The sequence below is a fragment of the Rana temporaria genome, chromosome 1 (genome assembly GCF_905171775.1).
Source record: "Rana temporaria chromosome 1, aRanTem1.1, whole genome shotgun sequence".
Taxonomy (NCBI): Eukaryota; Metazoa; Chordata; class Amphibia; order Anura; family Ranidae; genus Rana; species Rana temporaria.
In genome coordinates, this window is record NC_053489.1 from 489,637,191 (window position 1) to 489,662,750 (window position 25,560).

The 25,560-nt window shown below is 40.9% G+C and overlaps 1 protein-coding gene across 1 annotated transcript in view; it reads left to right on the plus strand.

Annotated features, from left to right (window-relative positions):
• The window catches only part of SYNPO2 (synaptopodin 2), a 327,710-nt gene that overhangs the window by 206,619 nt on the left and 95,531 nt on the right, over nucleotides 1–25,560 (plus strand). The window contains exon 2 of the mRNA XM_040330158.1: nucleotides 7,718–7,869. Coding sequence (XP_040186092.1) covers nucleotides 7,718–7,869 — 152 coding nt within the window. The remainder of the gene's footprint in view (nucleotides 1–7,717; nucleotides 7,870–25,560) is intronic.

Consider the following 25,560-nt stretch of genomic DNA (forward strand, 5'->3'; position numbering starts at 1 on the left):
TAATCACCACAAAGCAAAAATGCTATTTATTTTGTTTTTAAAAAGCAAACTCCCCCAACCATCCATGTCTCTGCGCTGTACTTTGCTGAGAAATCACCCCGAAACCCCCCTAGCATTTCTGGCTGTGGCCATCTCGAGTAAGGTCAGGTGATTCGTGTAGCATTAACTTCCTGGCATTCATCTGCCCTTATTTCAGGCATATAAGCAGGAGAGCGTGCTTAGCTGAGAAAACCCCTCCCCCTCCAGAATACTCCTGGGATGTATGACATTATTTGCCTATGCAAGAAACCAGGAAGTAACTGAAGAAACTAAAAATGTTTTAAATATAGTAAATATTATACGGAGGGAGGCTTTGTATTAGCGAGATGTCCATAATTTACAATTTCTAGGCTTATAGTGTATATTTGCATTATGGGCATTTTATGCTTCTGTATAGTAAAAAAAAGTATATAATGAATGTGTTACATAAGTAAATCTTTAAACAAAAAAAAGTGGTAGTAAACTTGCACATAAAAAAAAAAAAAAAAAGGAAAAAAAAATTCTGCAAGACAAAGGCATAATGAGCATACTAGCTCATTATGAAATACTTACCACAGAACGAATCAGAGCCCGGTCCACGCCGAGGGAGCTGACATCTTGCCCTCGGCGTGTCTTCCGGGTTCCGACGTTGTGAGTGGCTGGAGCCACGATGACGTCACTCCCGCGCATGCACGCAGGAGTTTTCTTTAACAGCAAGGTCTGGCAACGTTTCTGGACCTTCAGCTGGGGCATTTAGAGCGCATATGCTGTGACGTCAGCGGCTGCATGCATAGGGAATATCTCCTAAACTGTACAAGTTTAGGACATATTGGGCCATATTCTGAGTAAAGTTACGATGGAGTAACTCAGGATACTCCATCGTAACTCCCTTTTTTGACCCGTGTATCTATGCTCCTGATTCTCAGAATCAGTTTTGCATAGATACACTTAAGATCCGCCATCTGTAAGTCACTTACACTGGCGGATCTTAAATGCAATGACGCCGGCCGCCGCTAGATGGCATTTAAGTGAAGGAGTCATTTGCGTATGCAAATGATCCTTCTACGCCGATTCACGAACATATTAGCGTCGCGTAACCGTCGCTAACGTCGTTTGCGTAAGCGGAAACTTACCCCTGCTATATGAGGGGTAAGTTTCCGCAAGTCTCGCGTAGGCCATGTTACGGATGGCGTCGGGTCTCCGTCGTGTTTTTTCGTCGGATACGTCGTTTACGTAAGTCGTTCTTGAATACGACTTTACGTCAATGACGCACACGTCGGCGTCATTGACGTTTTCCCCCGAGAACTGGAGCATGCGCACTGGGCTTTTTGCAGCCCGGCGCATGCCCAGTTCTTTTGTATCGGGGGCGCGCTTCATTTGAATAGAAGCCGCCCCCTTGGAGATCCGCCAGGCTACGCCGGGACACTTACACTCCGCTGTCCCAACTTATGGAGCAAGTGGTTGGGGAATACAACACCTGCTCCAGTAAGTTGGGACAGCGGAGTGTAAGTGCCCTAAGCGAAGCAGGCGGATATTTACTCAGAATATGGCCCATTAATTTTACCTACAGGTAAGCTTTATTACAGCAACACCTAAGCAAGAGGCACAACTAACAAAACACTGACATGAAGACCAAGGAGCTCTCCAAACAAGTAAGGAACAATGTTGTTGAGAAGTACAAGTCAGGGTTAGGTTATAAAAAAATATCCAAATCTTTGATGATCTAAGGTAACCCTGGGGGAGCTGCAGAGTTCCACAGCAGAGACAGGAGTATCTGTACATAGGAAGACAATAAGCTGTAAATTCCATAAAGTTGGGCTTTATGGCAGAGTGGCCAGAAGGAAGCCATTACTATCAGCAAAAAAACTAAATGGCATGTTTTGAGTTTGCGAAAAGGCATGTAGGAGACTCCCAAAATGTATGGAGGAAGGTGCTCTGGTCTGATGAGACTAAAATGTAACTTTTTGGCCATCAAAGAAAATGCTATGTCTGGCGCAAACCCATCACATCAACCAAAGAACACCATCCCCACAGTGAAACATGGTGGTGGAAGCATCATGCTGTGGGGATGTTTTTCAGCAGTCGGGACCGGGAAACTGGTCAGAGTTGAGGGAAAGATGGATGGTGCAAAATAAAGGGATATTCTTGAGAAAAACCTGTACCACTCTGTGTGTGGTTTGAGGCTAGGACGGAGGTTCACCTTCCAACAGGACAATGACCCCAAACACACTGCTAAAGCAACACTTAAGTGGTTTAAGGGGAAACATGTAAATGTGTTGGAATGGCCTAGTCAAAGCCAAGACCTCAATCCAATAGAAAATCTGTGGTCAGACTTAGAGATTGCTGTTCACAAGCGGAAACCATTCAACTTGAAGGAGCTGGAGCAGTTTTGCAAGGAGGAATGGGCAAAAATCCCAGTGGTAAGGTTTGGCAAGCTCATAGAGACTTATCCAAAGCGACTCGGAGCTGTGATAGCTGCAAAAGGTGGTTCTACAAAGTATTGACTTTAGGGGGGTGAATAATTATGCACATTGACTTTTTCGATTTTGTCCTATTTGTTGTTTGCTTCACAATAAAAAAAAAAAAATCTTCAAAGTTGTGGACATGTTCTGTAAATTAAATGATGCAAATCCTCAAGCAATCCATATTAATTCCAGGTTGTGAGGCAACAAAACACGAAAAATGCCAAGGGGGTGAATACTTTTGCAAGGCACTGTATCTTTCAAAAAGTCTAAACCTTTCATCAAATTCTAAATTGCTGCGTTTGTAAATGTTAAAAGCCAATATAAAGGAATAGTAGTGGTAAAAAAAATGCCCTTGTAGATTTAATAAATATTTTTTGGGGTTAATTCTCCTTTAAAGGGGGTGTGGTAGGGGGCGTGTCCTATTCCTACATATGTTTGCTAGTAGGTGTCCCTCATTCCCATCTCAAAAAGTTGGGAGGTATGACATTATCTAAGCTCCTTGTTTTAATGTCTCTGTGTATGGTGATTTGAGAAACAGATTTCTAATACAAAACAGTGTTTATAGAAGACTACTGTCTGGTGAACAAAGCTAAATGGCAATGATCACTAGTGTTGCTCACGAATATTCGCATTGCGAATATTCGACTCGAATATAGCATATTCGAGAAATCGCGCTATATTTCGAATTTCGCGGTGAATATTCGCAATTCCGAATATTCGCATTTTTTCAATTTGATTTTTAAAACAGATCACACCCTATCGACGTCTAAAAGCATTGCTGGTATGATTAGAGACCCTGGGCCGAGTAGCTAAGCTGAGGCGATCCTTTTATGTTGCCAAATTGAAAAAAAAAAATTGCGATTTTTCGCTATTGCGAATGCGAAAATGATTGCGAATTTTCGATAACTGTGGTAGGAGAACTCTGATTGTCTCTGATGCAAAAGGGGGGGGCTTTGTGTATGTGTATGTTATGAATATTTGTATGTTTGATATTATTATTTTTTGTAAGAAGGAAAAAATTGCGCATACCTTAAAAAAGGGGAGAATACAGCAGCAACTCAAAAATGTTATACAACATAAATTAATACAAGACAGAAAATGGAGTCGCTCTACAAGAATAGAAAATATGTCTAGTGACAAGACATGTGGGCAAATTATAAAATAAGCAAGCGCAAATAACTTGTGAAATACACAGTGAAACAAATATATAAAGAAATATAGTCCCAATAATAGAAAAATAATCTTTCTTAAAAATGTCTTTGATATGTGAAGTGAAAAAAAGTCCAAAGCATGCAGCATGAACGTGTTCAATCTTCAAGGTGTTTGATTGACAAACGGCTGTGACAGATGGATAGAGTAAAGAATCACCACCAATGCAAAACACTTTTTATTTTCTATTGTAAAATATCAAGAATATTCTGAGCCAATCAGAGTGCTCCTTCCGCATTTGCCGAATATTCGCAATTATTTTGTATTGTAAAATATCAAGAATATTCTGAGCCAATCAGAGTGCTCCTTCCGCATTTGCCGAATATTCGCAATTATTTTGTATTGTAAAATATCAAGAATATTCTGAGCCAATCAGAGTGCTCCTTCCGCATTTGCCGAATATTCGCAATTATTTTGTATTGTAAAATATCAAGAATATTCTGAGCCAATCAGAGTGCTCCTTCCGCATTTGCCGAATATTCGCAATTATTTTGTATTGTAAAATATCAAGAATATTCTGAGCCAATCAGAGTGCTCCTTCCGCATTTGCCGAATATTCGCAATTATTTTGTATTGTAAAATATCACAAATATTCTGAGCCAATCAGAGTGCTCCTACAGCATTTGTCGAAATTGCGCAATAAATATCGCATTCGCATGTTGCGATATTTCGATAAAATATCACGAATATTCTGAGCCAATCAGAGCGCTCCTCCAGCATTTCTCGAAATTGCGCAATAAATATCGCATTCGCATGTTGCGATATTTCGATAAAATATCACGAATATTCTGAGCCAATCAGAGTGCTCCTACCGCAGTTATCAAAAAATCGCAATTATTTTCGCATTCGCAATAGCGAAAAATCGCAATCATTTAATTTCGATAAAATATCACGAATATTCGAATTTAGCGAATATATCTCGAATATTCGAATATATATTCGAGATATATCGCGAAATCGAATATGGCATATTCTGCTCAACACTAATGATCACCAGATGTTGGCTGATGTGTTTTGATTTAAACAATTTGACCTGGTTTGTTAGTCAAAGCCTACTCACAGAAGATGCATGGGTGTGCACACTTACAGGATGTACCTATTCATATGTGCACCTCTGCATACTTACAGGTTCCTACTACTGCCCATTTCACTACTTGACTACCCCACACATAAGCTTAAAGTGTTTTTCTTTTCATGCAGCCAAATTGGGATACTCCCTACTTTATTGCTAGATATTTTTTTTGTTGTCTTGGGAGAGTGCATGTGATTGGGCCAATCAGCACTGTGCAGACAGGGGGTCAGGGGTCCTGCAGCCTCATAGGACAGTCAGAGAAGAATGGAAACTCCTCCTGCAAGCTTTAACCACTTCCTTCCTGTCGTACGACTATAAGGCTTCATTTCCACTGACGTTTTTACAGCCACTTTTCTGAGCGTTTTTTACAGCTTAAAAACGCCTGTCCATGTTATTCTATGGCATCATGCCCACATAGGCGTTTTTGAGCTGCAAATGGCATAGGCGTTTTTGAGCTGTAAAAAAAACGCGGGACCAGGGCATTCTGTGGCTCCAGCAATAGAGCTGTAAAAACGCCAGACATTAAAAAACGTTCAAAAACGCTCAAAAACGCGCAAAAACGCTACCGCTAACAGGCGTTTTTAAGCTGTAAAAAAGGCTAGCACAAGTGGCTGTAAAAACGCCAGTGGAAATGAAGCCTAAACGTCCTTTATTTGAAGAGGAATACCGCTGTTATGGTAGCAGCTAGCTACCGTAACCCCGGTATCTTCTTCAAAAGCTGGCGTTTCTCTTTCAAAGGATTCGCCGCAAGATCATTCTCATCGGCAGTGGGGATCTGGACCTGTCCCTAGCCTGACATGGAGATGAGTGAGGGGAAGATGGTCCCCACCCGTCTCCAAGTAATTGCAGGACGGAAGCAACGTCAAAACGTCACTTCCGCCCATAGCTCTTAAGGGAAAATTTTATTATTTTGTTTTTTTTAAAAGACAATTATTTTTTTTATTGCATTTTAGTGTAAATATGAGATTTGAGGTCTTTTTGACCCCAGATCTCATATTTAAGGGGACCTGTCATGTCATGTTTTTTTCTATTACAAGGGATGTTTACAAAAACATGGGCTAACTTTACTGTTGTCTTATTGTTTCCATACACTGGATCTATGCCTATTAAATATTTAGATTTTTTAAGAGCATAAAATGCACAAAATCTTTCCAAAACATATTTCTCAGTGTTACTCCCATATACGAAAACGTATCTAGTAGTGTATAACTAACATCCTTAACAATCGCTTTGTTTTTTGTCATGGGAAATAATAACATTATATTTCATTCATATTTCAACAACAGCAGAGAGAACCAAAAAAAGTCTGGTCCTAATAGTTTAGATTAGAATACAAATAATCTGTGCTGTTAAGGGGTTTACAGTAAAACCTTGGATTGCGAGCATAATTAGTTCTAGAAACATGCTTGTAATCCAAAGCACTTGTATATCAAAGCAAATTTCCCCATAAGAAATAATGGAAACGCAAATGATTCGTTCTACAACCATTTATTCATAAGTCCTTCAGTTAATAGTCCATATAAAAATATTATAGCAATGTGACCGGTTTGTGTAACTATAAAATGTCCATCAACAAATGGAAGCCTCCACAAGGGGATTAGAAGCAAAATCCAGCAGGAGCTACAGAGTATGAAAAAGAAGAGAAGCGCCTCTAAGTGTAGCAATAAGTTGCTAAATGTTGCTACACTTAGAGGCGCCTCTCTTCTCTTTTATACTCAGTTGTGACATGACGCTACTTGTTAACTTTTTTGCCTCTAAGGTAAACAAGTAATCTTGAATTTAGAACCGTACCATCATCCAAAATCAAATGGAATAGCACGTCACTTGTATATCAAGTAAAAAAAAATGTTTTGCTTGTCTTGCAAAACGCTCTCAAACCAAGTTACTCTTAAACCAAGGTTTTACTGTATATTTGTTTTGAACGGTCCAGAGAGCTTTTGATTTGTGTTGTCATTCATTTCACTATGTGAGGTTTAAATCTAGATTTAGGACAATAAAATAATAAACCTGTGAAAAAGTAATCTCTATCCATCTTCTTTTAGCCAAGAATTATGAGTATTGCTGTAAAGCAAATCACAGCAGTGAATAGCTTTTACATATTTAACAACGACCGGGTCTATTTTTCAGACTCAATGGGGTAGATTCAGGAAAGAATTACGCCCGCGTATCCATAGATAGGCCGCGTAATTCCAAAGCTGTGCCGGCGTATCTACTTTCTGTATTCAGAAAGCTAGATACGCCGACATTAGCCTAACATACGACTGGCATAAATCTCTTACGCCGTCTTATCTTAGGGTGAATTCTTACGCTGGCCGCTAGGGGCGCTTCCGTTGTTGTCGGCGTAGATTATGCAAATTAACTAGATACGCCGATTCACAAACGTACGTACGCCCGGCGCAATTTATTTACGTTGTTTACATTAGGCTTTTTCGGTGTAAGGTTGTTCCTGCTATTAGGAGGCGCACGCAATGTTAAGTATGGACGTCGTTCCCGCGGCGAAATTTGAATTTTTGTACGTCGTTTGCGTAAGTCGTTCGCGAATAGGGCTGGACATAATTTACGTTCACGTCGAAACCAATACGTCGTTGCACCGTACTTGGAAGCAATGCACACTGGGATATGTACACGGACGGCGCATCTGTACAAAACGTCAATCACGTCGGGTCATCCATTATTTACATATAACACGCCCCCCTTCCACATTTGAATTACGCAGGCTTACGCCGGCCCCATTTACGCTACGCCGCCACAACTTACGGAGCAAGTGCTTTGTGAATACAGCGCTTGCTCCTGTAAGTTACGGCGGCGTAGAGTAAATACGATACGCTGCGCCGCCGTATCATTGCACGCCCCTACCTGAATCTACCCCAATGTTTAAAAGTTAAAATAATTATTTTTTTGCTAGAAAATTACTTAGAAGTCATTGACCTGCTTTTCTTCTGGTTTATCTCAGGTTCGCAGCACAAGCAAGGCCTCAGATGCTGGATTATGTGTAGGAGATGAGGTGATCTCCATCAATGAGATTTCTTGTGCTGATATTCCTTACTCTGAAGTTGTGAAGCTTATTGAAAAATCAACTGACAATCTTCAAATACGTGTAAAAAGGTAATGATTCATATTAGTAAATGTCACATAACTGCATCTTGTTTCATGTTATCCTAAATTACATAGTGAGCAATAAACTAACCTTGGAGTGGGGTTCTGAACTTAAAGGGGTTGTAAAGGTTTGTTTTTTATTTTCTAAATAGGTTCCTTTAAGCTAGTGCATTGTTGGTTCACTTACCTTTTCCTTCGATTTCCCCTCTAAATGTATTTTTTCTTTGTTTTCATTGTCTGCATTTCTCACTTCCTGTTCCTCCTCAGTAAGCTGCTCTGGCTGACTAACCCCCAGCCAGAACGGCTCAGATGATGGGGGCAAGTTTACTGAGGAAAAACAGGAATTGATAAATTCAGACAAAGAAAAGAAAACATTTAGAAGGGAAATCAAAAGAAAAGGTAATTGAACCAACAATGCACTAGCTGAAAGGAACTTTTTTAGAAAATAAAAAACAAACCTTTACAACCCCTTTAAAGTGACCCTGTCAGGGTGCCAAAGGAAGTAACCAGTGAAGAAAGTAATATTCTATACATTTGTCTGTGAGCGTGTTTCCTCAAACTTGCGGTATAGGAAAGCTCCTGGCACCAATCCCATTCCACACTTTCAAGTATGTAGAATATTGGGTTCCTCTAACTGCTGTGGTTCCTCCATCTGATCATTACATCATTATTGTACAGTGACTAGGGATCAGCAGGAGAAACCCCAGTGGCCCATAGAGGAAATCTCTCTCAGACCCAAGGAGTCAAATAGGGTTGGTGCTGGCAACTTTGTAACAAAATTAAGCTCGGTCTACACTTTGAGTTTTTGTTTGTTTAACCAGCATGTTGTCATCCATTGGCTGCAGTGGCTGACTGAATGCTGTTTTTCCAGCAGGACTGTTTGACAGACAAAGAGGGGTACACACAGATCAAAATGTGTCCGGTTCCTGTTGTCCAAATGTTGATACGTCTATATGAAGCTTAAAGTTTCAGCAAAAAACCCTACAGTTGGGTAATTAAAATGTCGCTTGACTGGTTAGATTTTTTTGGCATGTTGTAACCTCTGACAGGGTCACTTTAAACTGCCTATCTTGTTTTCCACTACTGCTATTTTAATCTTATCACCCTACAGGCTCAGACTGTCATGAGCATTTATACACTGTACACTTACATTTAGCAAAATTGATTTTAGTATTATTGGTGGCTTTGGAAAAAGAAAGGGTCCTAAACTACAACATAAAAATTGACATTTAAAAAATATCACATTAGGGTATTGCATGGTATATTAATCCAAAAAAGTGAAATAAAAAATAGATGCCACACTAAATTAATCTAAACAACAATAAACAACATTTATGTCCAATATAAATCTATATTGAATAAAACAATAGTCCCCCTATAGTCCCAAAGGCAATAGCAATGAAACACATTGTCCCAAAAAAGAAAGTGAATCCGGGAAGAAGATCCCGGTGTATACCATCAATTGTCCAAGTGCTCCACCACCTATGTATGCAATAAGGACTCTTACCAGAGTTGGTGGACTCTTTAATCAAAAAGAGTACTTAATTGGACCCTATAAAAGGTGATGAGCATTCTCCAGATCACCACAGCATCTTTATGAATATCAGTAAATTATTTGTCGCACAGTGATTGAGCTTCTCTTTGCAGTTCCGCCTTGGTCATATAACATTTGAATTAGGATTCATGTTCAGCATAATGTTTCTCTAATTTCTCATCCAACATCTTGCAAATTTCGTATCCAACGTTTTGAAGTATTTTGGTCTCCCTTCCACTATGGAGGGGTAGGGAATACTTCTTCAGTGAGCTAATACCCAGCAGCACAAGACATAGACAAATCATTAACTCTGGTATTCATGAAGATGAGGTGGCGATCTGGAAGATGACCATTCCCTTTTATAGGGTCCATTAACGTATATATGCCTTTTTGACTCTTAAAGAGTCCACCAACTCTGGTAAGAGTCTTTATTGCACACATAGGTGATGGAGCACTTGGAGAATGTACACCAAGATCCAGGGCTGGCCCTACCATGGGACCCGATGGTACCATTGTACCAGGCAGCACTTTCAGGGGGGCAGCAAATTTCCTGCCCGCACGCCATCCCATTCTGCCAGCTCCACTCTCCACTCCACTGTGGGGCTAATTGCCGCCCGACCACTCCTCCCGTTCCGCTCTCCACTCCACTGTGGGGTTAATTGCATGAATAGAGCCATAACAGGTCCTTTTTATACTCCTATATACATGTATAGAGCCATGATAGGTCCACTTTAGTTATCATGATATAAAATAATGGATGTGGGGGCATTTTGGTGAACGTAATTTTTTTTTGGGGGGGGGCAGCATTTCATTCTTGGTACCAGGCAGCACAATGTCTTGGGCCGGCACTGCCAAGATCTTCTTTACTGATTCACTTTCTTGGGACACTGTATATCATTGCTAATGCCTTTGGGACTATTTTTTCATTCAATAAGTATTTAAATTGGACATTATTTTTGTTTATTATTGGGGGGTGTAGGTGGGTTAAAGTTTTTTGGACATAGATTTGGGAAAAAATGCAAATAGAATTTACTATGCCAATATTATTCTGCCTTCGCGGGGGAATATTGTAGTGCATTTTTTGCTACTGTTATAAAAGTACACTTTACTTGGCAGCCAACATCCTGTGCAGTCCATTTCTTAAAATGTTCTGCCCTCTTTCACCTTCCCTAAGATGCCATGTTGTAAATGCAATATGGTACAAGAACAAAAGCAAGCAACATAATTACTAAAAATGTGTGTTTTTATGTCTATGCTTCACAAACATATCTACTTATTATTACATGGTAAACATAAGTATTTTTAAATGTCATTTTGCTGTCTGCTAGGTAGAAATTATGGTGCTGCATTGAATTTCTTGAGAAATGAAATTGGTTGGCAGCAGTGGCTATTGTTAGCACATGTACGCTGTCTAAAATCTGCAGCCTTTTAAGGTGGGAATAACTGCCAAACTCAAACTTGTTTTTTCTCCAGACTCTTTACAGCAAACTGGCGTCATGCAGTTAAAAGCCTTTTCCCTGTGCAATATCTAATACATTTTCATGTTTTTGCCATGAAAAGTAAAACGAAGTTTATAGGTTTATAAAGTTTATTGATGATTTTTATTATAATGATAAAAACATTGTTATCAAGTATTGTACTGTGACAGAATATTCATTGGGGAAGATTTACTAAACCTTGTGCATTCAAAATTTGGTGCAGCTGTGTATGGTAGCCAATCACCTTCTAACTTCAACTTAGTCTAATGCCACGTACACACGATCGGGCTTTTGCCCGGCCAAATCACATCGGAATTCTGACAGAATTCCATCGGAGAAAAATAGAACATGTTCTATATCTAAATTCCGATGAAATTCATCGGAATTTCCGATGAAAAAACTCAGATGGGGCTACAGACGATCGGAATATCTGATGGAAAAAGTCTGTCTGACATAAGAGTCTTCTTCAGGGCCATGTTACATTGTTAGGTTGTTAGGGTGGATGTTTTCACCACTGACAACCTCAAAGTGTGAACTTGGTACAGTACAAAAAATAAACAACCCAACAGCCACCAAAAAATACCAGACCAAAAAATCGTCACAGTTTAAAATACTGAATAGTGACAGTAAATTGGTACTAATCAAATCAGAGGACATCAATATACAAGTCCAAAGAGGATCCAATAAATACAATTCATACAAAAAGGAACAAAGCAGCTATCACACAGCTATCACATGCTACAGTCAGTGGGTAGTATCGGCTTGGTATGTGTCCTCTACCATAAAGCCTCTTTCCCTTCCTACCATACATTTATTAGCAACTGTACACTGACTATGCCACATGACCAGGGGTCAAGTCCTGGGGAAAAAAGTGTGGGAACTCCCACCCAAGATCCACTCTCCCACCAAAAAAAAATAAAAAATTATACACATAATTACTAAACCGCATGTTTTTTTTTTTTTTTTCGATCTACTGTACCTTAGTAATCCTTTATGTTACTGGCCGCTCAGAAAGAAGCAAGTTTTTTTTAAATCCTGCGATAACTCGCGGCAGACCTCCACAATGTCTCCTGGGAACAATGACAAAAGCTCCCAGGAGACATTGCGGCATCGAGGAAGTGACGGAATACCCGCACACTACCTGATAAATCTATATACAGGAAGCAGCCAGTAACATAAAGGATTACTAAGGTTCCCCTGCCCCTGACAGTGACTCAAACTTGCTGGGAGATATTTTTTTGCAGAGGAAACCGGTCGTGTGTACATTTTCGTCGAGGAAACTGTCGAGAAACTCGACGAGCCAAAAAGAGAGCAAGTTCTCTATTTCCTTGACGGGAATGGAGAAACTTGCCTTTTCGAGTTCCTTGACAGCCTAACAAGGAACTCGACGAGGAAAACGGTGTGTTTCGCCCGTCGAGTTCCTCGGTCGTGTGTACGAGGCTTAATTGTTATCTCAACATCTGCAATCTCCTGCAGCCAAAAGCACACATAACTCTTTACAGGGTTACCGGGGGTGTGCTTTCTAAAGCCTGTGCTATAATGTAACATCCCCTCTCTCTCTCTCTCTCTCTCTTTCTGTCACCTATCACATTCAAACCTCCAGTGCAAATTTGATTTTGACTGGTGGCTGTGAGTGAACATCCTAGCTTGGCCCCTGGCATCTTTTTACATCATGCTTACTGTATGATAGAAACAGTAAAAAATCTGCAGTGATCATGCAGTACTACTCTACTGCTTTCCAAGCATATGTTCTTATATCACCAGGTTAAGTGAAGATTTATATTACAGTGTTCGCTGAAAAGCAATCTACAGTGCATTTTTATGGGTTTTGGTGGACTAGGGCACAAAGCAATGCTTGCAAATTGAAGTATTGAGCTAACGGTATGTAGTCCCCAAATGCATCCCACGGTTTCATTTTCAGTTTGGATTGGAGCTGGAGTATGTCATTATAGGGTTAGGGTTAGGCTTTTTTTCAAGGGGAACTTGGGGGAACTCAGTTCCACCACCTCTGGCTCAGACCCTTTGGTGCCTGCTCACCACAATCACTTGTAAACATAGAAGTCTGGTTTCTGTGTTTACAAGTGACAGCTCTGCACTCTATGTGTAACCCCCCTGAACTCTACACTCTGTATGTAATGCAATCCTGGTATTTAATACCCCTTTAATACCCTTCTATTGTTTGTGAAATTTGAAAGGGGTCGTGGTTGAGTTCCTGCACCTATTTTTTTGAGAAGGGTTAATTTTCAAGGTTAGGTTCTGTGTTAGGATCGGAGATAGGCGTATTGTAAAGATCAGCTTAAGTTTTAAACCCTCTGCATTTTAGCACAACACATTGAGCACAAGGAAAAAAAAATCCCAAGTAAACTATTTGTCAAAATTCTTACCCCAGCATTTGCAGTTTACAACTTTCAATACTGCTGGATCCTGTTCTCTTACTTCCGTTTACCTGAACGTCCTGTCTTCACCGGAGAGTTCCCAGTGGACAGTGCAGTCTGCAGTCAATCTGTTAGTTCGGAGAAGGAAGCAGGGGGAGGAGGAGTGAGGAGCAGGGGAGTGTCATGCAATCCTAGGCTATGGGGCTGTGTGTTTCCGTTGATGCACACAATATACTGTAGGGAAAAACTAAAGTCTCATGCAAGGTTAACTCCATAGGATGCAGCAAGGGAAGGGTGCCAACATGAAACAGTAAGCCCGTGGGAAACTATCATGGCACCAGCTTAAACCGTAACTATTGGAAATGGAGCAATGATTAAAAGATAAAGAAGCCACATACACAGTAAGGGCTAGATTCATGTAGTTTTTCCTAGAAGGTGGCCGATGTTGTGCAGCAAAGAGCTGTGTTACTGAGGCCTCGTACACATGACCGAGAAACTCGACGGGCGAAACACATCGTTTTGTTAGTCGAGTTCCTTGTGAAGCCATCGAGAAACTCGACAAGCCAATTTTCTCCATTCCCGTCAAGGAAATAGAGAACATGCTTTCTTTTTGGCTCGTCGAGTTTCTCCACAGTTTCCTCGACGAAAATGTACACACAACCGGTTTTCTCGGCAAAAAGGCCTGAGTGTTATTGGATCTAAGACTTTTGATATTGTCCGCTCACTGATATCTCCTGCTAAACCAAAAGACATATAAGGAAAAACTGGCATGGTTAAAAAAAAAAAAAAAAAAATTCATCCACTGCATATGAAACAGTGAGGCGTTTCCATTTCAAAAGACAAAACCAACAACAGGGGGAGTGCATTGCTGCATATAGTATATTTCAGAATTGTGCAAGCTACCTGAAAATTGTAATTTTGGTGCCAGTTTAGAATCCCTGTTAAGGGACAGGCTAGTGTGTGGTGTACACGATGAAGAAATGCAGAGGAAACTTCTAGCCAAACGGAACCTAACTTTAATTACTGCATAAGAGGAAGCTCTTGCATATGAGGCTGCATATCTTCATTCGAAAGAAATACAATCTTCATCCAGCAAACATAATTCAATGGATATAAATCGAGTGGCAAAGGTAAATGTTGAATTAAAGGACTTTCTACCACACAATGATGTCGCAGTTCCATTTACAGGTAAGTGTTAAAGCTGCGGCAGCAAACACAGGCGTAATACATGTAATATTAGAAATGCAGTTTGTCACACATGCAAATGTAGAGGTCACATACAATTAGTATGTCAGACTAAAGATTAATCCACAAATGTGAATACAATACCAACAGCAGCACACTCCATTAATGCGCCAATTGTTCCGAATGATGAAACCTCTACAGGTGTTTATACAAATGACTATGTGTATAAAGTGGAAAACTCTTCATCAGGACTGAAGATTTACACCGAGATTGTGTTACAAGATGTTCCATGCAAAATGGAAGTAGATTCGGGGTGTGCATATTCCCTGATTTCAGAAGAAACGTTTACCTCATTATGACCTCACAATGCTCCTTCAATAGCACCCTGTGATATCCAGTTGATAGACTACAACAAACAAGTTGTGGAAGTTAAGGGTGCTTTCTTTGTACCAGAGAAATATGGAAATTTCAGAGGATGCTTAAGATTAATAATTACTAAGGGACAAAGAGCTTGGAATCTCATTATCGGGAGTTCATAGTGTATCTCCAGTTACTCTACAGAATGTGAGAGAGGACTTTAGTGCAGTTTTTGAAGAAGGCCTTGGCATGTATAAAGGCCCCCCTGTTTCTTTCAAATTAGATTGGAGCAAGGTATACTTGAACCTGTAACACACCCTAAATGGTGTACCCCAATAGTTCCAGTATTGAAGCCAAATTATGAGGTTTTAATTTGATCTGACTATAAATGTACAATCAACAAAGCACTGCAGGAACATCCCTATCAAATTCCAGCTATACATGAAATTCTGACTACGTTGGCAAAAGGAAAGGTATTTTGCCAAACTGGATATGGCACAAGCTTACCGATAATTACCTGTGGATGATGACACTGCGGATGCACAAACACTAATAACACACAAAGGAGCTTTCCGAGCAAAACGTTTTCAGTTTGGAGTTTCCACTGCACCCGGTATATTCCAGAAATTAATAGAGGACCTCTTATCTGGACTTCCAGGTGTAGTACCTTATTTTGATTATGTTCTTATTGGAGCGGATTGCATTCAGTCTTTGGCTTCACAACTACAACTTGTGTTTTTGGGGTAAAAAGCGTGGATTTCCTTGGATACAGAATTGATGAACACAGGATTTATCCAACTGATTCTAAGGTTGAAACTATCAATAAAGCTCCAGTATCAAACAAACAAGAGCTGCAAGCTTTCCCAGGGTTACCTAATTCTTACCATTATTTTCTGTCTGACAAGCCACTGTTGCTGAACCCCATTGGGTACTAGATAAAGATGTTCCATGGAAGTGAACTGACGTTCAATCTACAGCTTTCAATGCTGCAAAAAAGCTGTTATATTATGATAGTGTACTTGTACACTATGATTTACAAAAACCACTCACTCTTACCTGCGATGCTTCTCCATATGGCATTGGAGCTGTATTGAGTCATGTTTTGGTGTTTAAGCTCCTATTGCATTCTATTCTAGGACCTTGTCTACGACAGAGAGGAATTATTCTCAAATTGACAAGGAGACTTTAGCTATTGTGTCCGGGGTAAAAAAGTTTCATAACTATATGTATGGGCAGAGGTTTACCATTGTAACAGACCATAAGCCTTTGCTGGGTCTGTTCACCAGACGTACTCTTAGGCCTCGTACACATAACCGAGGAACTCGTCGTAAATGAAACATCGTTTTCCTCGACGAGTTCCTTGTTAGGCTTGTCGAGAAACTTCACAAGCTTTCTTTGCGTACACACTGTCAAGACCAAATCTCGTCGTTCTCAAACGCGGTGACGTTCAACACATAAGACGGCAGGGGAAGTTCGATTCCACTGGCACAACCCTTGGGGCTGCTTTTGCTAATCTCATGTTACTGCGTGTTAAGTAAAAGTTTGGTAGGAGACGATTTGCACTTTTCAGTCTGTTACAGCGTGACGAATGTGCTATCTCCATTACAAACACTACTTTTACCGAAGGTGCGCTCCCGTCTCATACTTTATTCTGAGCATGCGCGGGTTTCTAAGCATACACACGACCGTTTTCCTCTGCAAAAAAGCTCTGCCACCAAGTTTCTTGATGGATTCTGTCGAGGAAAACGGTCGTGTGTACGAGGCCTCACTCCTCAAATTCTTTCCCCACGATTGCTCAGATGATCACTCATGCTGAATGCATATTACTGTGATTTTGAATATCGTCCTGACAAGAATATCACTCATGCTGATGGGTTGAGGCGGTTGCCTTTGTTTTCTCCTAAATTCCTTGTCCCTCTTGTGCCTGAGGTTCTCATGTTGGAATCCATTACAAACCCTCTGTTACATGCTAGAAACATTGCTCGTATGACTGCTAAATATCCTGTGCTGGTCCACGTGTTGAACTGGGTGCGGAGGGGATAGCCCAAATCAAAAGTTGAAGAGAATTTTAAACCATTTTTAGTGCACCAACATGAACTGTCTGCCTATAAAGTTTGCCTATTATGGGGAAACAGAGTGGTAATTCCAAGGGCAGGACAAGCACAAGTACTGCATGCTTTCCACGAAGGACATCCTGGAATAGTCTGCATGAAAGCGTTAGCCAGAAGTTATGTTTGGTGGCCTAAAATAAATGAAGTTATTGAGAAGTGGATACAGAACTGTGTATCATGTCAATCCACCCGTCATGCTCAACCTAAAGCCTCAGTGCATCCCTGGGAAGTGACTAAGCCACCTTGGTCACACATGCATATTGATTTTGAGGGGCCTTTTCAAAATGTCTGGAAGTTGTATCAGTTACATCCCCCACCTCAGCCACTGTCATAAGAATTTTAAGGAGGCTGTTTGCTATACATGGATTGCCAAATACAATCGTGTCTGATAATGGAACACAATTTACCTCCTCAGAATTCAAAACCTTTATGACAAGCAATCTTATTCGACATGTTTTGATTGCATCATTTCACCCATCATCAAATGGTCAAGCTGAACGTATGGTTCAGACCACCAAAGTCTCATTGAAGAGAATTGTTCAAGAAGATTGGAATCAGAGACTTGCAAATTTCCTTCTGCAACATGTGACATCATGCTCAAGCACTGGTTGTAGCCCAGTAGAGCTCCTAATGAACCATTGTCTAAAGACATGTGATGCTGCATTCATGGGCGCAGTGAGGCTACAATCATGGACACAGTGAGGCTCCATTCATTTGCACAGTGAGGCTCTATTCATGGGCACAGTGAGACTACATTCATGGGCACAGTGAGGCTGCAATCATGGGCACAGTGAGGCTGCAATCATGGGCACAGTGAGGCTCCATTCATGGCACAGTGAGGCTGCATTCATGAGCATTGGTGAGGATGCACTGATGGACACTGGTGAGGTTACATTGAGGGGACACTGGTGAGGCTGCATTGATTGGCACTGGTGAGGCTGCATTGATGGGCACTGGCATGACTGCATTGATGGGCACTGGTCAGGCTGCATTGATGGGCTCTGGTAAGTCTGCATTGATGGGCACTAGTGAGACTGCATTGATGGGCACTCATGAGGACTCTTTCCAACATAGACTCTCAAATGGACAGAGAGGACCCGCACCCACGTACGCACGCAATGTCATTACATGTTGCGCTGTGCACCTCCGCGCACTGGGCCTGCTGCAAACCTTCTAGATATACCAACCTGGATAGGGCAAAGGCCGCTGACTCCCTCCAAGTCCCTCCCATGCCTCGGATATTAGTACCCTAAATGGCATTAGAGGAGAAGACCCACCCGTCTGCCACAGCAGGGCCAGGATGCGAGCCAGGCAGCCACCCACAACGGTAACCCACCCACAGCAGGGCCAGGGTGCCGGCCTACCACCCACGGTGACCCACCCACAGCAGGGCCAGGTTGCCAGCCAGCCACCCACAGTGACCCACCCACAGCAGGGTGCCAGCCAGCAAGCCAGCCACAGAGGACGCAGGAGCCAGATAGCCACAGAGGATGGGGGAACCAGCCACAGCTACAGTACCCATAGTTAGGTTAAGAGGAGCGCTACACAGTGCCAATTGTATTTCTACTTTGTGAGAGGTTGGAGCAGGGAGAAGAGTCATGGCACAAGGAGGGGGTCAAGTGAGGACCAGATTAAATTAAGGTGTTCACTGTACACTCTGTTAGAAAGAGGCCCCCCTCCAGGTCCCATTATACCCCTTTGTAGTCTCTAATGGGACCTGGGTGGGGGGGGGGGACTCTTTCTAACAGACTCTATAATGGACACTGAAAGGGCTTCTCCTAGAGAGACCCTCCACCAGGTCCCATTAGATTCATTTGTAGTCTCCAATGGGTCCTCGAGGGGGGTCTCTCTCGAACAGAGAATATTTAATGGACACTGTCAGAGAGAGACCCCCCTCCAGGTCCCATTAGACACTGTTGTAGACTTTAATGGGGCCTGGAAAGGACACTTTCTAACTGACTGTCTAATGGACACTGTTAGAGAGAGACCCCCCTCCAGGCCCTTTTCTTTATTTTGTCTGGGGGCCCTGAGTGTTTTCAGTCTCCCCGGACGTGCCTTAATGCATCACAAGAGACCGCATAGACCTGAATTGCCCCTAAAACATGCCTTCTATTACGTCATTGTGGCTTGTTTCACTTCCATTGCCTCTTTACCTTCATATATAAGGGTCATAGTATATTTATATATACTATTCTTCACATACCAGTTATACTTATGAGGTCAAAATGAAGTTCTATTTGTAAGCTGTTGAACAAGTATTGGCCGAGTTGAGCGTTAATTTGTTTGGTCCTGCACAATGCCTGCAATTCTTCAGTTCTCACGTCAGGACCTTGTCATATATACTCCTGTTAACAGCAATATGGCAAGTGGCGAGATCAGAGCCTGTGATATACATCAAGTGGTCATGAGATATTAGCCATTCACTGAGACTCTAAATGCAATATCTGATTAAAATATATTAATCATCACATTGATGTGTATTCAAACTTTATACAATGCATCAGGATTATTTTAAATGTAGACTTGTATAGATGCGCCTGCATGAAATATATATGGTTTCATCTTTTTTTTTTTTATTGCTAGTATTAAGGTTATTCCTACACTATATAGTTAACTATACACATTAGGATTTTAACAAACATTTTTAAACATTCAGATGTTTCTTTGTTCTGAAGAAATGTCTGTTTGTTTCCACCATGTCCTTACTCAGGCTGATTTTAGAATAGGAAAGTCTGCTTTTACTATACCAATTGAAGGCATTTTTAGGGGAGGGTCTGATGGGTAAGTGATCAACACAGGGGCTGAGTTAACACTTTTACTGCCATGACACCCAATGCAAGAGGAGCAATGGGAGGAACTTTCACTGCCATTGAATATCAATGCAGGGTGGGTGAGGTTAAATTTTCACGCCACTGACCACCAATGCAGGGAAGGGATGATGGAGGGCAGTTAACTTTCCATCCCATTGACTACCAATGTGTGTAAGTAGTAATAGTATGGACACAAATGTTGGGGGTTATTATTGCATTCACTGACACCAATGCTGAGGGTTATTGTACTTCAAATACTTCAGTGTGCATTCTGATGCGCTGCAAAAAATGCAGCAGGACCAAAATCTTTGGCTGTTGTGGTGAAAAAATGCACTGTTATAGTGGGGCACTCTGGAAGCGTTGGGGGCCCTCTATAATTTTCCAGTTGACCACCACTTACTAGTATGCAATATAGTCCAATGACTCAGGCCTCGTACACACGACCGAGAATCTCGTCGTAAATGAAACGTTGTTTTCCTCGACGAGGTTCTCGTCAGGCTTGTCGAGAATCTTGTAAAGCTTTCTTTGCGTACACACTGTCAAGACAAAATCTCGTCGTTCTCAAACGCAGTGACATACAACACGTACGACGGCATTATAAAGGGGAAGTTTTATTCCACTGGCGCCACCCTTGGGGCTGCTTTTACTAATCTCATGTTACCGCGTGTTAACCCCCCTGGCGGTATTCCCGAGTCTGACTCGGGGTGAGATTTTTGTGCTGCGATCAGTAACCCCGAGTCAGACTCGGGCTCGCCTCGTTGAATCCACAGGCTTGGTTTACTTACCTTGTCCCTGGATCCAGCGATGCCACCGTGCTGTGTGAGCGAGCGGGACCTCGCTCGATTCACACAGTGCCTCTGTGTGCCGCCGATCTCCGTTCCCTGCGACGTTACGACGCACGGGAGCGGAGAACGGCGCCAAATTCAAAAAGGTAAACAAACACAATACATACAGTATACTGTAATCTTATAGATTACAGTACTGTATGTAAAAAATACACACCCCCTTGTCCCTAGTGGTCTGCCCAGTGCCCTACATGTACTTTTATAAAATAAAAACTGTTCTTTCTGCCTGGAAACTGGACATTGTCCATAGCAACCAAAAGTGTCCCTTTATGTCAAAAATGGTTTTAGAGCAGCTAGAAAACAGCGATAATAAATTATAATCACTTGCAGAATTGTGCGATAGCGATTTGTGGGGAAATTCGTCATAAAAAAATAATAATAATGACAGCAACAATTATAATTATATTATTATTTGTTATAATTATTTATAATTATTTATTATATTATAATTTATAATTTTGTTTTAAAAAAAATGTCATACCCGGGATGCTTACTAGACTCCTGTTTGGTCAGATTTAAGTGAGTTATTCCTAAGAATTACAGGCCTACAGTATAAAACGCCAAATTTCCTTGCAAATAATGGTACCGCTTTCAGCACCTTTTTTCTGAAATAATCATACCGCCAGGTAAAAGTTTGGTGAGAGACGATTTGCGCTTTTCAGTCTGTTACAGCATGGCGAATGTGCTATCTCCATGAACGCTACTTTTACCGAAGGTGCGCTCCCGTCTCATACTTTATTCTGAGCATGCGCGGGTTTCTAAGCATACACACAAACGTGTTTCTCGTCGTAAACCAGCCCGACAAGAAACAAGACGAGGAAATTGAGACTCCCGACGAGAAAAAAGAGAACATGTTCTCTTTTTTTCTCGTCAAGATCCACAACAGTTTTCTAGATGAAAAACATACACACGACCGTGTATACGAGGCCTTAGTGTATGTCTTTACACACCTATTACCTAACTTTTTTTACAACACTTTTTTCTTGAATCTAAAAAGATTTAATGGACTGCCAGTTTGCTATTTAAATCTTTATATGGCAAAGACATCTCTATTCTCTGAGTGCCAGCCAATGTCAGTGGATCAATGTTTATTTCATATAGTACAGGGCTGATTAAAGTATCCTTCTAAGCATATCATTAAAACAGCAACAAAGGATGAGCCATTTTCTTAAACATCTGACCAACAATTACATTAAACTTCAATTTCCTCCTTAATCGCAGGGTGATGGTCTGTAAGATGATTCAATTATAAGACCATCAGGTTTCGAAGGCTTCATGTTTGCAATAGTATATATTACATATAAAGCTGTACTTGATGTTACTGAACAGTTTGATTTTATAGGAAAGCCTCAAAAATGTAGTTGTTAAGTCCCTACAAATTTTAAATTTGTTCTTTTACAAATAGTTTGGCTTATAGACAGAAGCAACATCCTAATCCACTTATATTAGAATCATAAAAATTACTAAAATACATTTTTCAGATAGTTTTAGCAAAAGGTGGTACTAGGCCTGCTTTGACCAGTGAGTGGAAATTGGCCAGGCTTTCTCTCCTCTCAGTGATGAAAAACTGTCCTGCCACTGACCAATTTTTAGACAGCTGTGTCATCTGAGGTCCAATATTTTTTAAATCTTCTACGAAAACACAATTCCATGTCTTGTATCTGTATTTCGGGCCTGTTTTCACTGGTTTCTAAACTGTTCTGTCCCTGGTCAAATGTAACACACCTGTATCTGACAATTTGATAGAACCTAGTTAGCGGCATGACAGTTTTATGGTTTGGAGAACAAAGGCCTCGTACACACGACCGAGTTTCTCGGCAAAAACCAGCAAGAAACTTGCTGGGAGATATTTTTTTGCCGAGGAAAACGGTCGTGTGTACATTTTCGTCGAGGAAACTGTCGAGAAACTCGACGAGTCAAAAAGAGAGCAAGTTCTCTATTTCCTCGACAGGAGTCTGAATTGGCTTGTCGAGTTTCTGGTCGGGCTGGTTTTCAACGAGAAACTCGGACGTCTGTATGCTAAGAAACCTGTACTTGCTCAGATTAAAGTATGAGACGGGAGTAAAAGTAGCATTTGTAATGGAGATAACACATTTTTAAAGCTGTAACAGACTGAAAAGTGCAAATAGTCTCTTACCAAACTTTTATTTAACACGCAAACCCATGGAATTAGCAAAAGCAGCCCAAGTGGAATCGAACTTCCCCTGCCGTTGTATGTGTTGTATGTCACCGCGTTTGAGAACGAGGAGATTTTGGCTTGACTGTGTGTACGCAAAGCAAGCTTGTCGAGTTCATCGACAAGCCTGAGGCCCCGTACACACGACCGAGTTTCTCGGCAGAATTCAGCCAGAAACTCGATGGGAGCCGTATTCGGCCGAGGAAACCGGTCGTGTGTACACTTTTGGCCGAGGAAACCGATGAGGAACTCGTCGAGCCAAATAGAGAACATGTTCTCTATTTCCTCGTTAGTCAATGGGGAAACTTGGCTCACCGAGATCCTCGGCGGCTTCACAAGGAACTCGACGAGCAAAATGATGTGTTTTGCTCGTCGAGTTTCTCGGACGTGTGTACGGGGCCTAACAAGGAACTCGATGAGGAACTCGATGTGTTTAGCCCGTCGAGTTTCTCGGTCGTGTGTATGAGGCCAAGGAATGGCATTAGCTGATGGAGCAGATTAGGAGGGTACCAGTGATGGTGATTGAAAAAAAAAAACACATGAACTCACACAAGTTTTTTTAATGTGTCAAGCAGTTTGAACCTTTTTTTGTATGGACTCACTTTCCACTTTCACTCTCTAAAAAAATGGCTTTCAAAGTGTTGGAAAGTGAGGTAGCTATGAATTGGAGGATTTACACAAAAAAGTAAAAAAATTCAAAGGCACTTTTTTATATAATAAATAGGCATGTGCAAAAATGAAAAATTAGTTTTGTTTCATTTTAATTCGCTATTTAATTAATTTCGTTAAGTTAGATTCGTTACATGTGTTAAATTCGTTTTCGGAATTCGTTCGTTTTCGACCGAATTCGGAAAACCCGGTCGAATTCGATCGGATTCGATAATATTTCGACCGGATTCGATAATATTTCAATCGAATTCGAAAACAAATTCTATTCGAATCGAATTCGAAAACAATTCGATTCGAAAACAAATTCGAATGAAAATTGAAAGCAAATTTGAATCAAAATCTAAAAAATATAAATCGATTTATGAAAAAGAATGCAATAAAATAGAATATAAAATAACAAAACAATAGAATGAAAATCAAAGAATAGTAAAGAACAGAATGGAATTTAATAGAATGTAATCAAATACAATAGAATATGACCTGGCTTCTTCTATCTATCTTCTTTTTTTTTTTTTTTTTTTTTTTTTTATAAAATTTTCAAAATTACAAGCATATATTGTCAATAAACATAGACATTATAAATAGTAGCAGTTAAGGAGAACACAAGTTAGATATTTACATTAAGCTCCAGTGTTTTTTAGAAGGCAACAACAAAAGAAAAAAAACAGTAATTTGAGTTTAACATATGTTGGCCATTATCTGGAGACTTGCTAAAATATATGCTTAGTGTTGAATTTAGTAATTAAAAACCAGATATAGTAATATATTAACAGTGTAAGGTAATATGAGAATACATAAAGAAAAAAATTAAGGGTCATAATTTCTAGACCTTGTATAATGTTGGGGTAATATATAATGAAGATAAACAGGGATTTATTGTATAGACATTAGGTTTGTACTGTTTCAATGGAGCTCTAAAGCTGAAATACAGGGAGTGCAGAATTATTCGGCAAATGAGTATTTTGACCACATCATCCTCTTTATGCATGTTGTCTTACTCCAAGCTGTATAGGCTCGAAAGCCTACTACCAATTAAGCATATTAGGTGATGTGCATCTCTGTAATGAGAAGGTGTGTGGTCTAATGACATCAACACCCTATATCAGGTGTGCATAATTATTAGTCAACTTCCTTTTCTTTGGCAAAAAGGGTCAAAAGAAGGACTTGACAGGCTCAGAAAAGTCAAAACTAGTGAGATATCTTGCAGAGGGATGAAGCACTCTTAAAATTGCAAAGCTTCTGAAGCGTGATCATCGAACAATCAAGCGTTTCATTCAAAATAGTCAACAGGGTCGCAAGAAGCGTGTGGAAAAACCAAGGCGCAAAATAACTGCCCATGAACTGAAAAAAGTCAAGCGTGCAGCTGCCAAGATGCCACTTGCCACCAGTTTGGCCATTTTTTTAGAGCTGCAACATCACTGGAGTGCCCAAAAGCACAAGGTGTGCAATACTCAGAGACATGGCCAAGGTAAGAAAGGCTGAAAGACGACCACCACTGAACAAGACACACAAGCTGAAACGTCAAGACTGGGCCAAGAAATATCTCAAGAATGATTTTTCTAAGGTTTTATGGACTGCTGAAATGAGAGTGAGTCTTGATGGGCCAGATGGATGGGCCCGTGGCTGGATTGGTAAAGGGCAGAGAGCTCCAGTCCGACTCAGACGCCAGCAAGGTGGAGGTGGAGTACTGGTTTGGGCTGGTATCATCAAAGATGAGCTTGTGGGGCCTTTTCGGGTTGAGGATGGAGTCAAGCTCAACTCCCAGTCCTACTGCCAGTTTCTGGAAGACACCTTCTTCAAGCAGTGGTACAGGAAGAAGTCTGCATCCTTCAAGAAAAACATGATTTTCATGCAGGACAATGCTCCATCACACGCGTCCAAGTACTCCACAGCGTGGCTGGCAAGAAAGGGTATAAAAGAAGAAAAACTAATGACATGGCCTCCTTGTTCACCTGATCTGAACCCCATTGAGAACCTGTGGTCCATCATCAAATGTGAGATTTACAAGGAGGGAAAACAGTACACCTCTCTGAACAGTGTCTGGGAGGCTGTGGTTGCTGCTGCACGCAATGTTGATGGTGAACAGATCAAAACACTGACAGAATCCATGGATGGCAGGCTTTTGAGTGTCCTTGCAAAGAAAGGTGGCTATATTGGTCA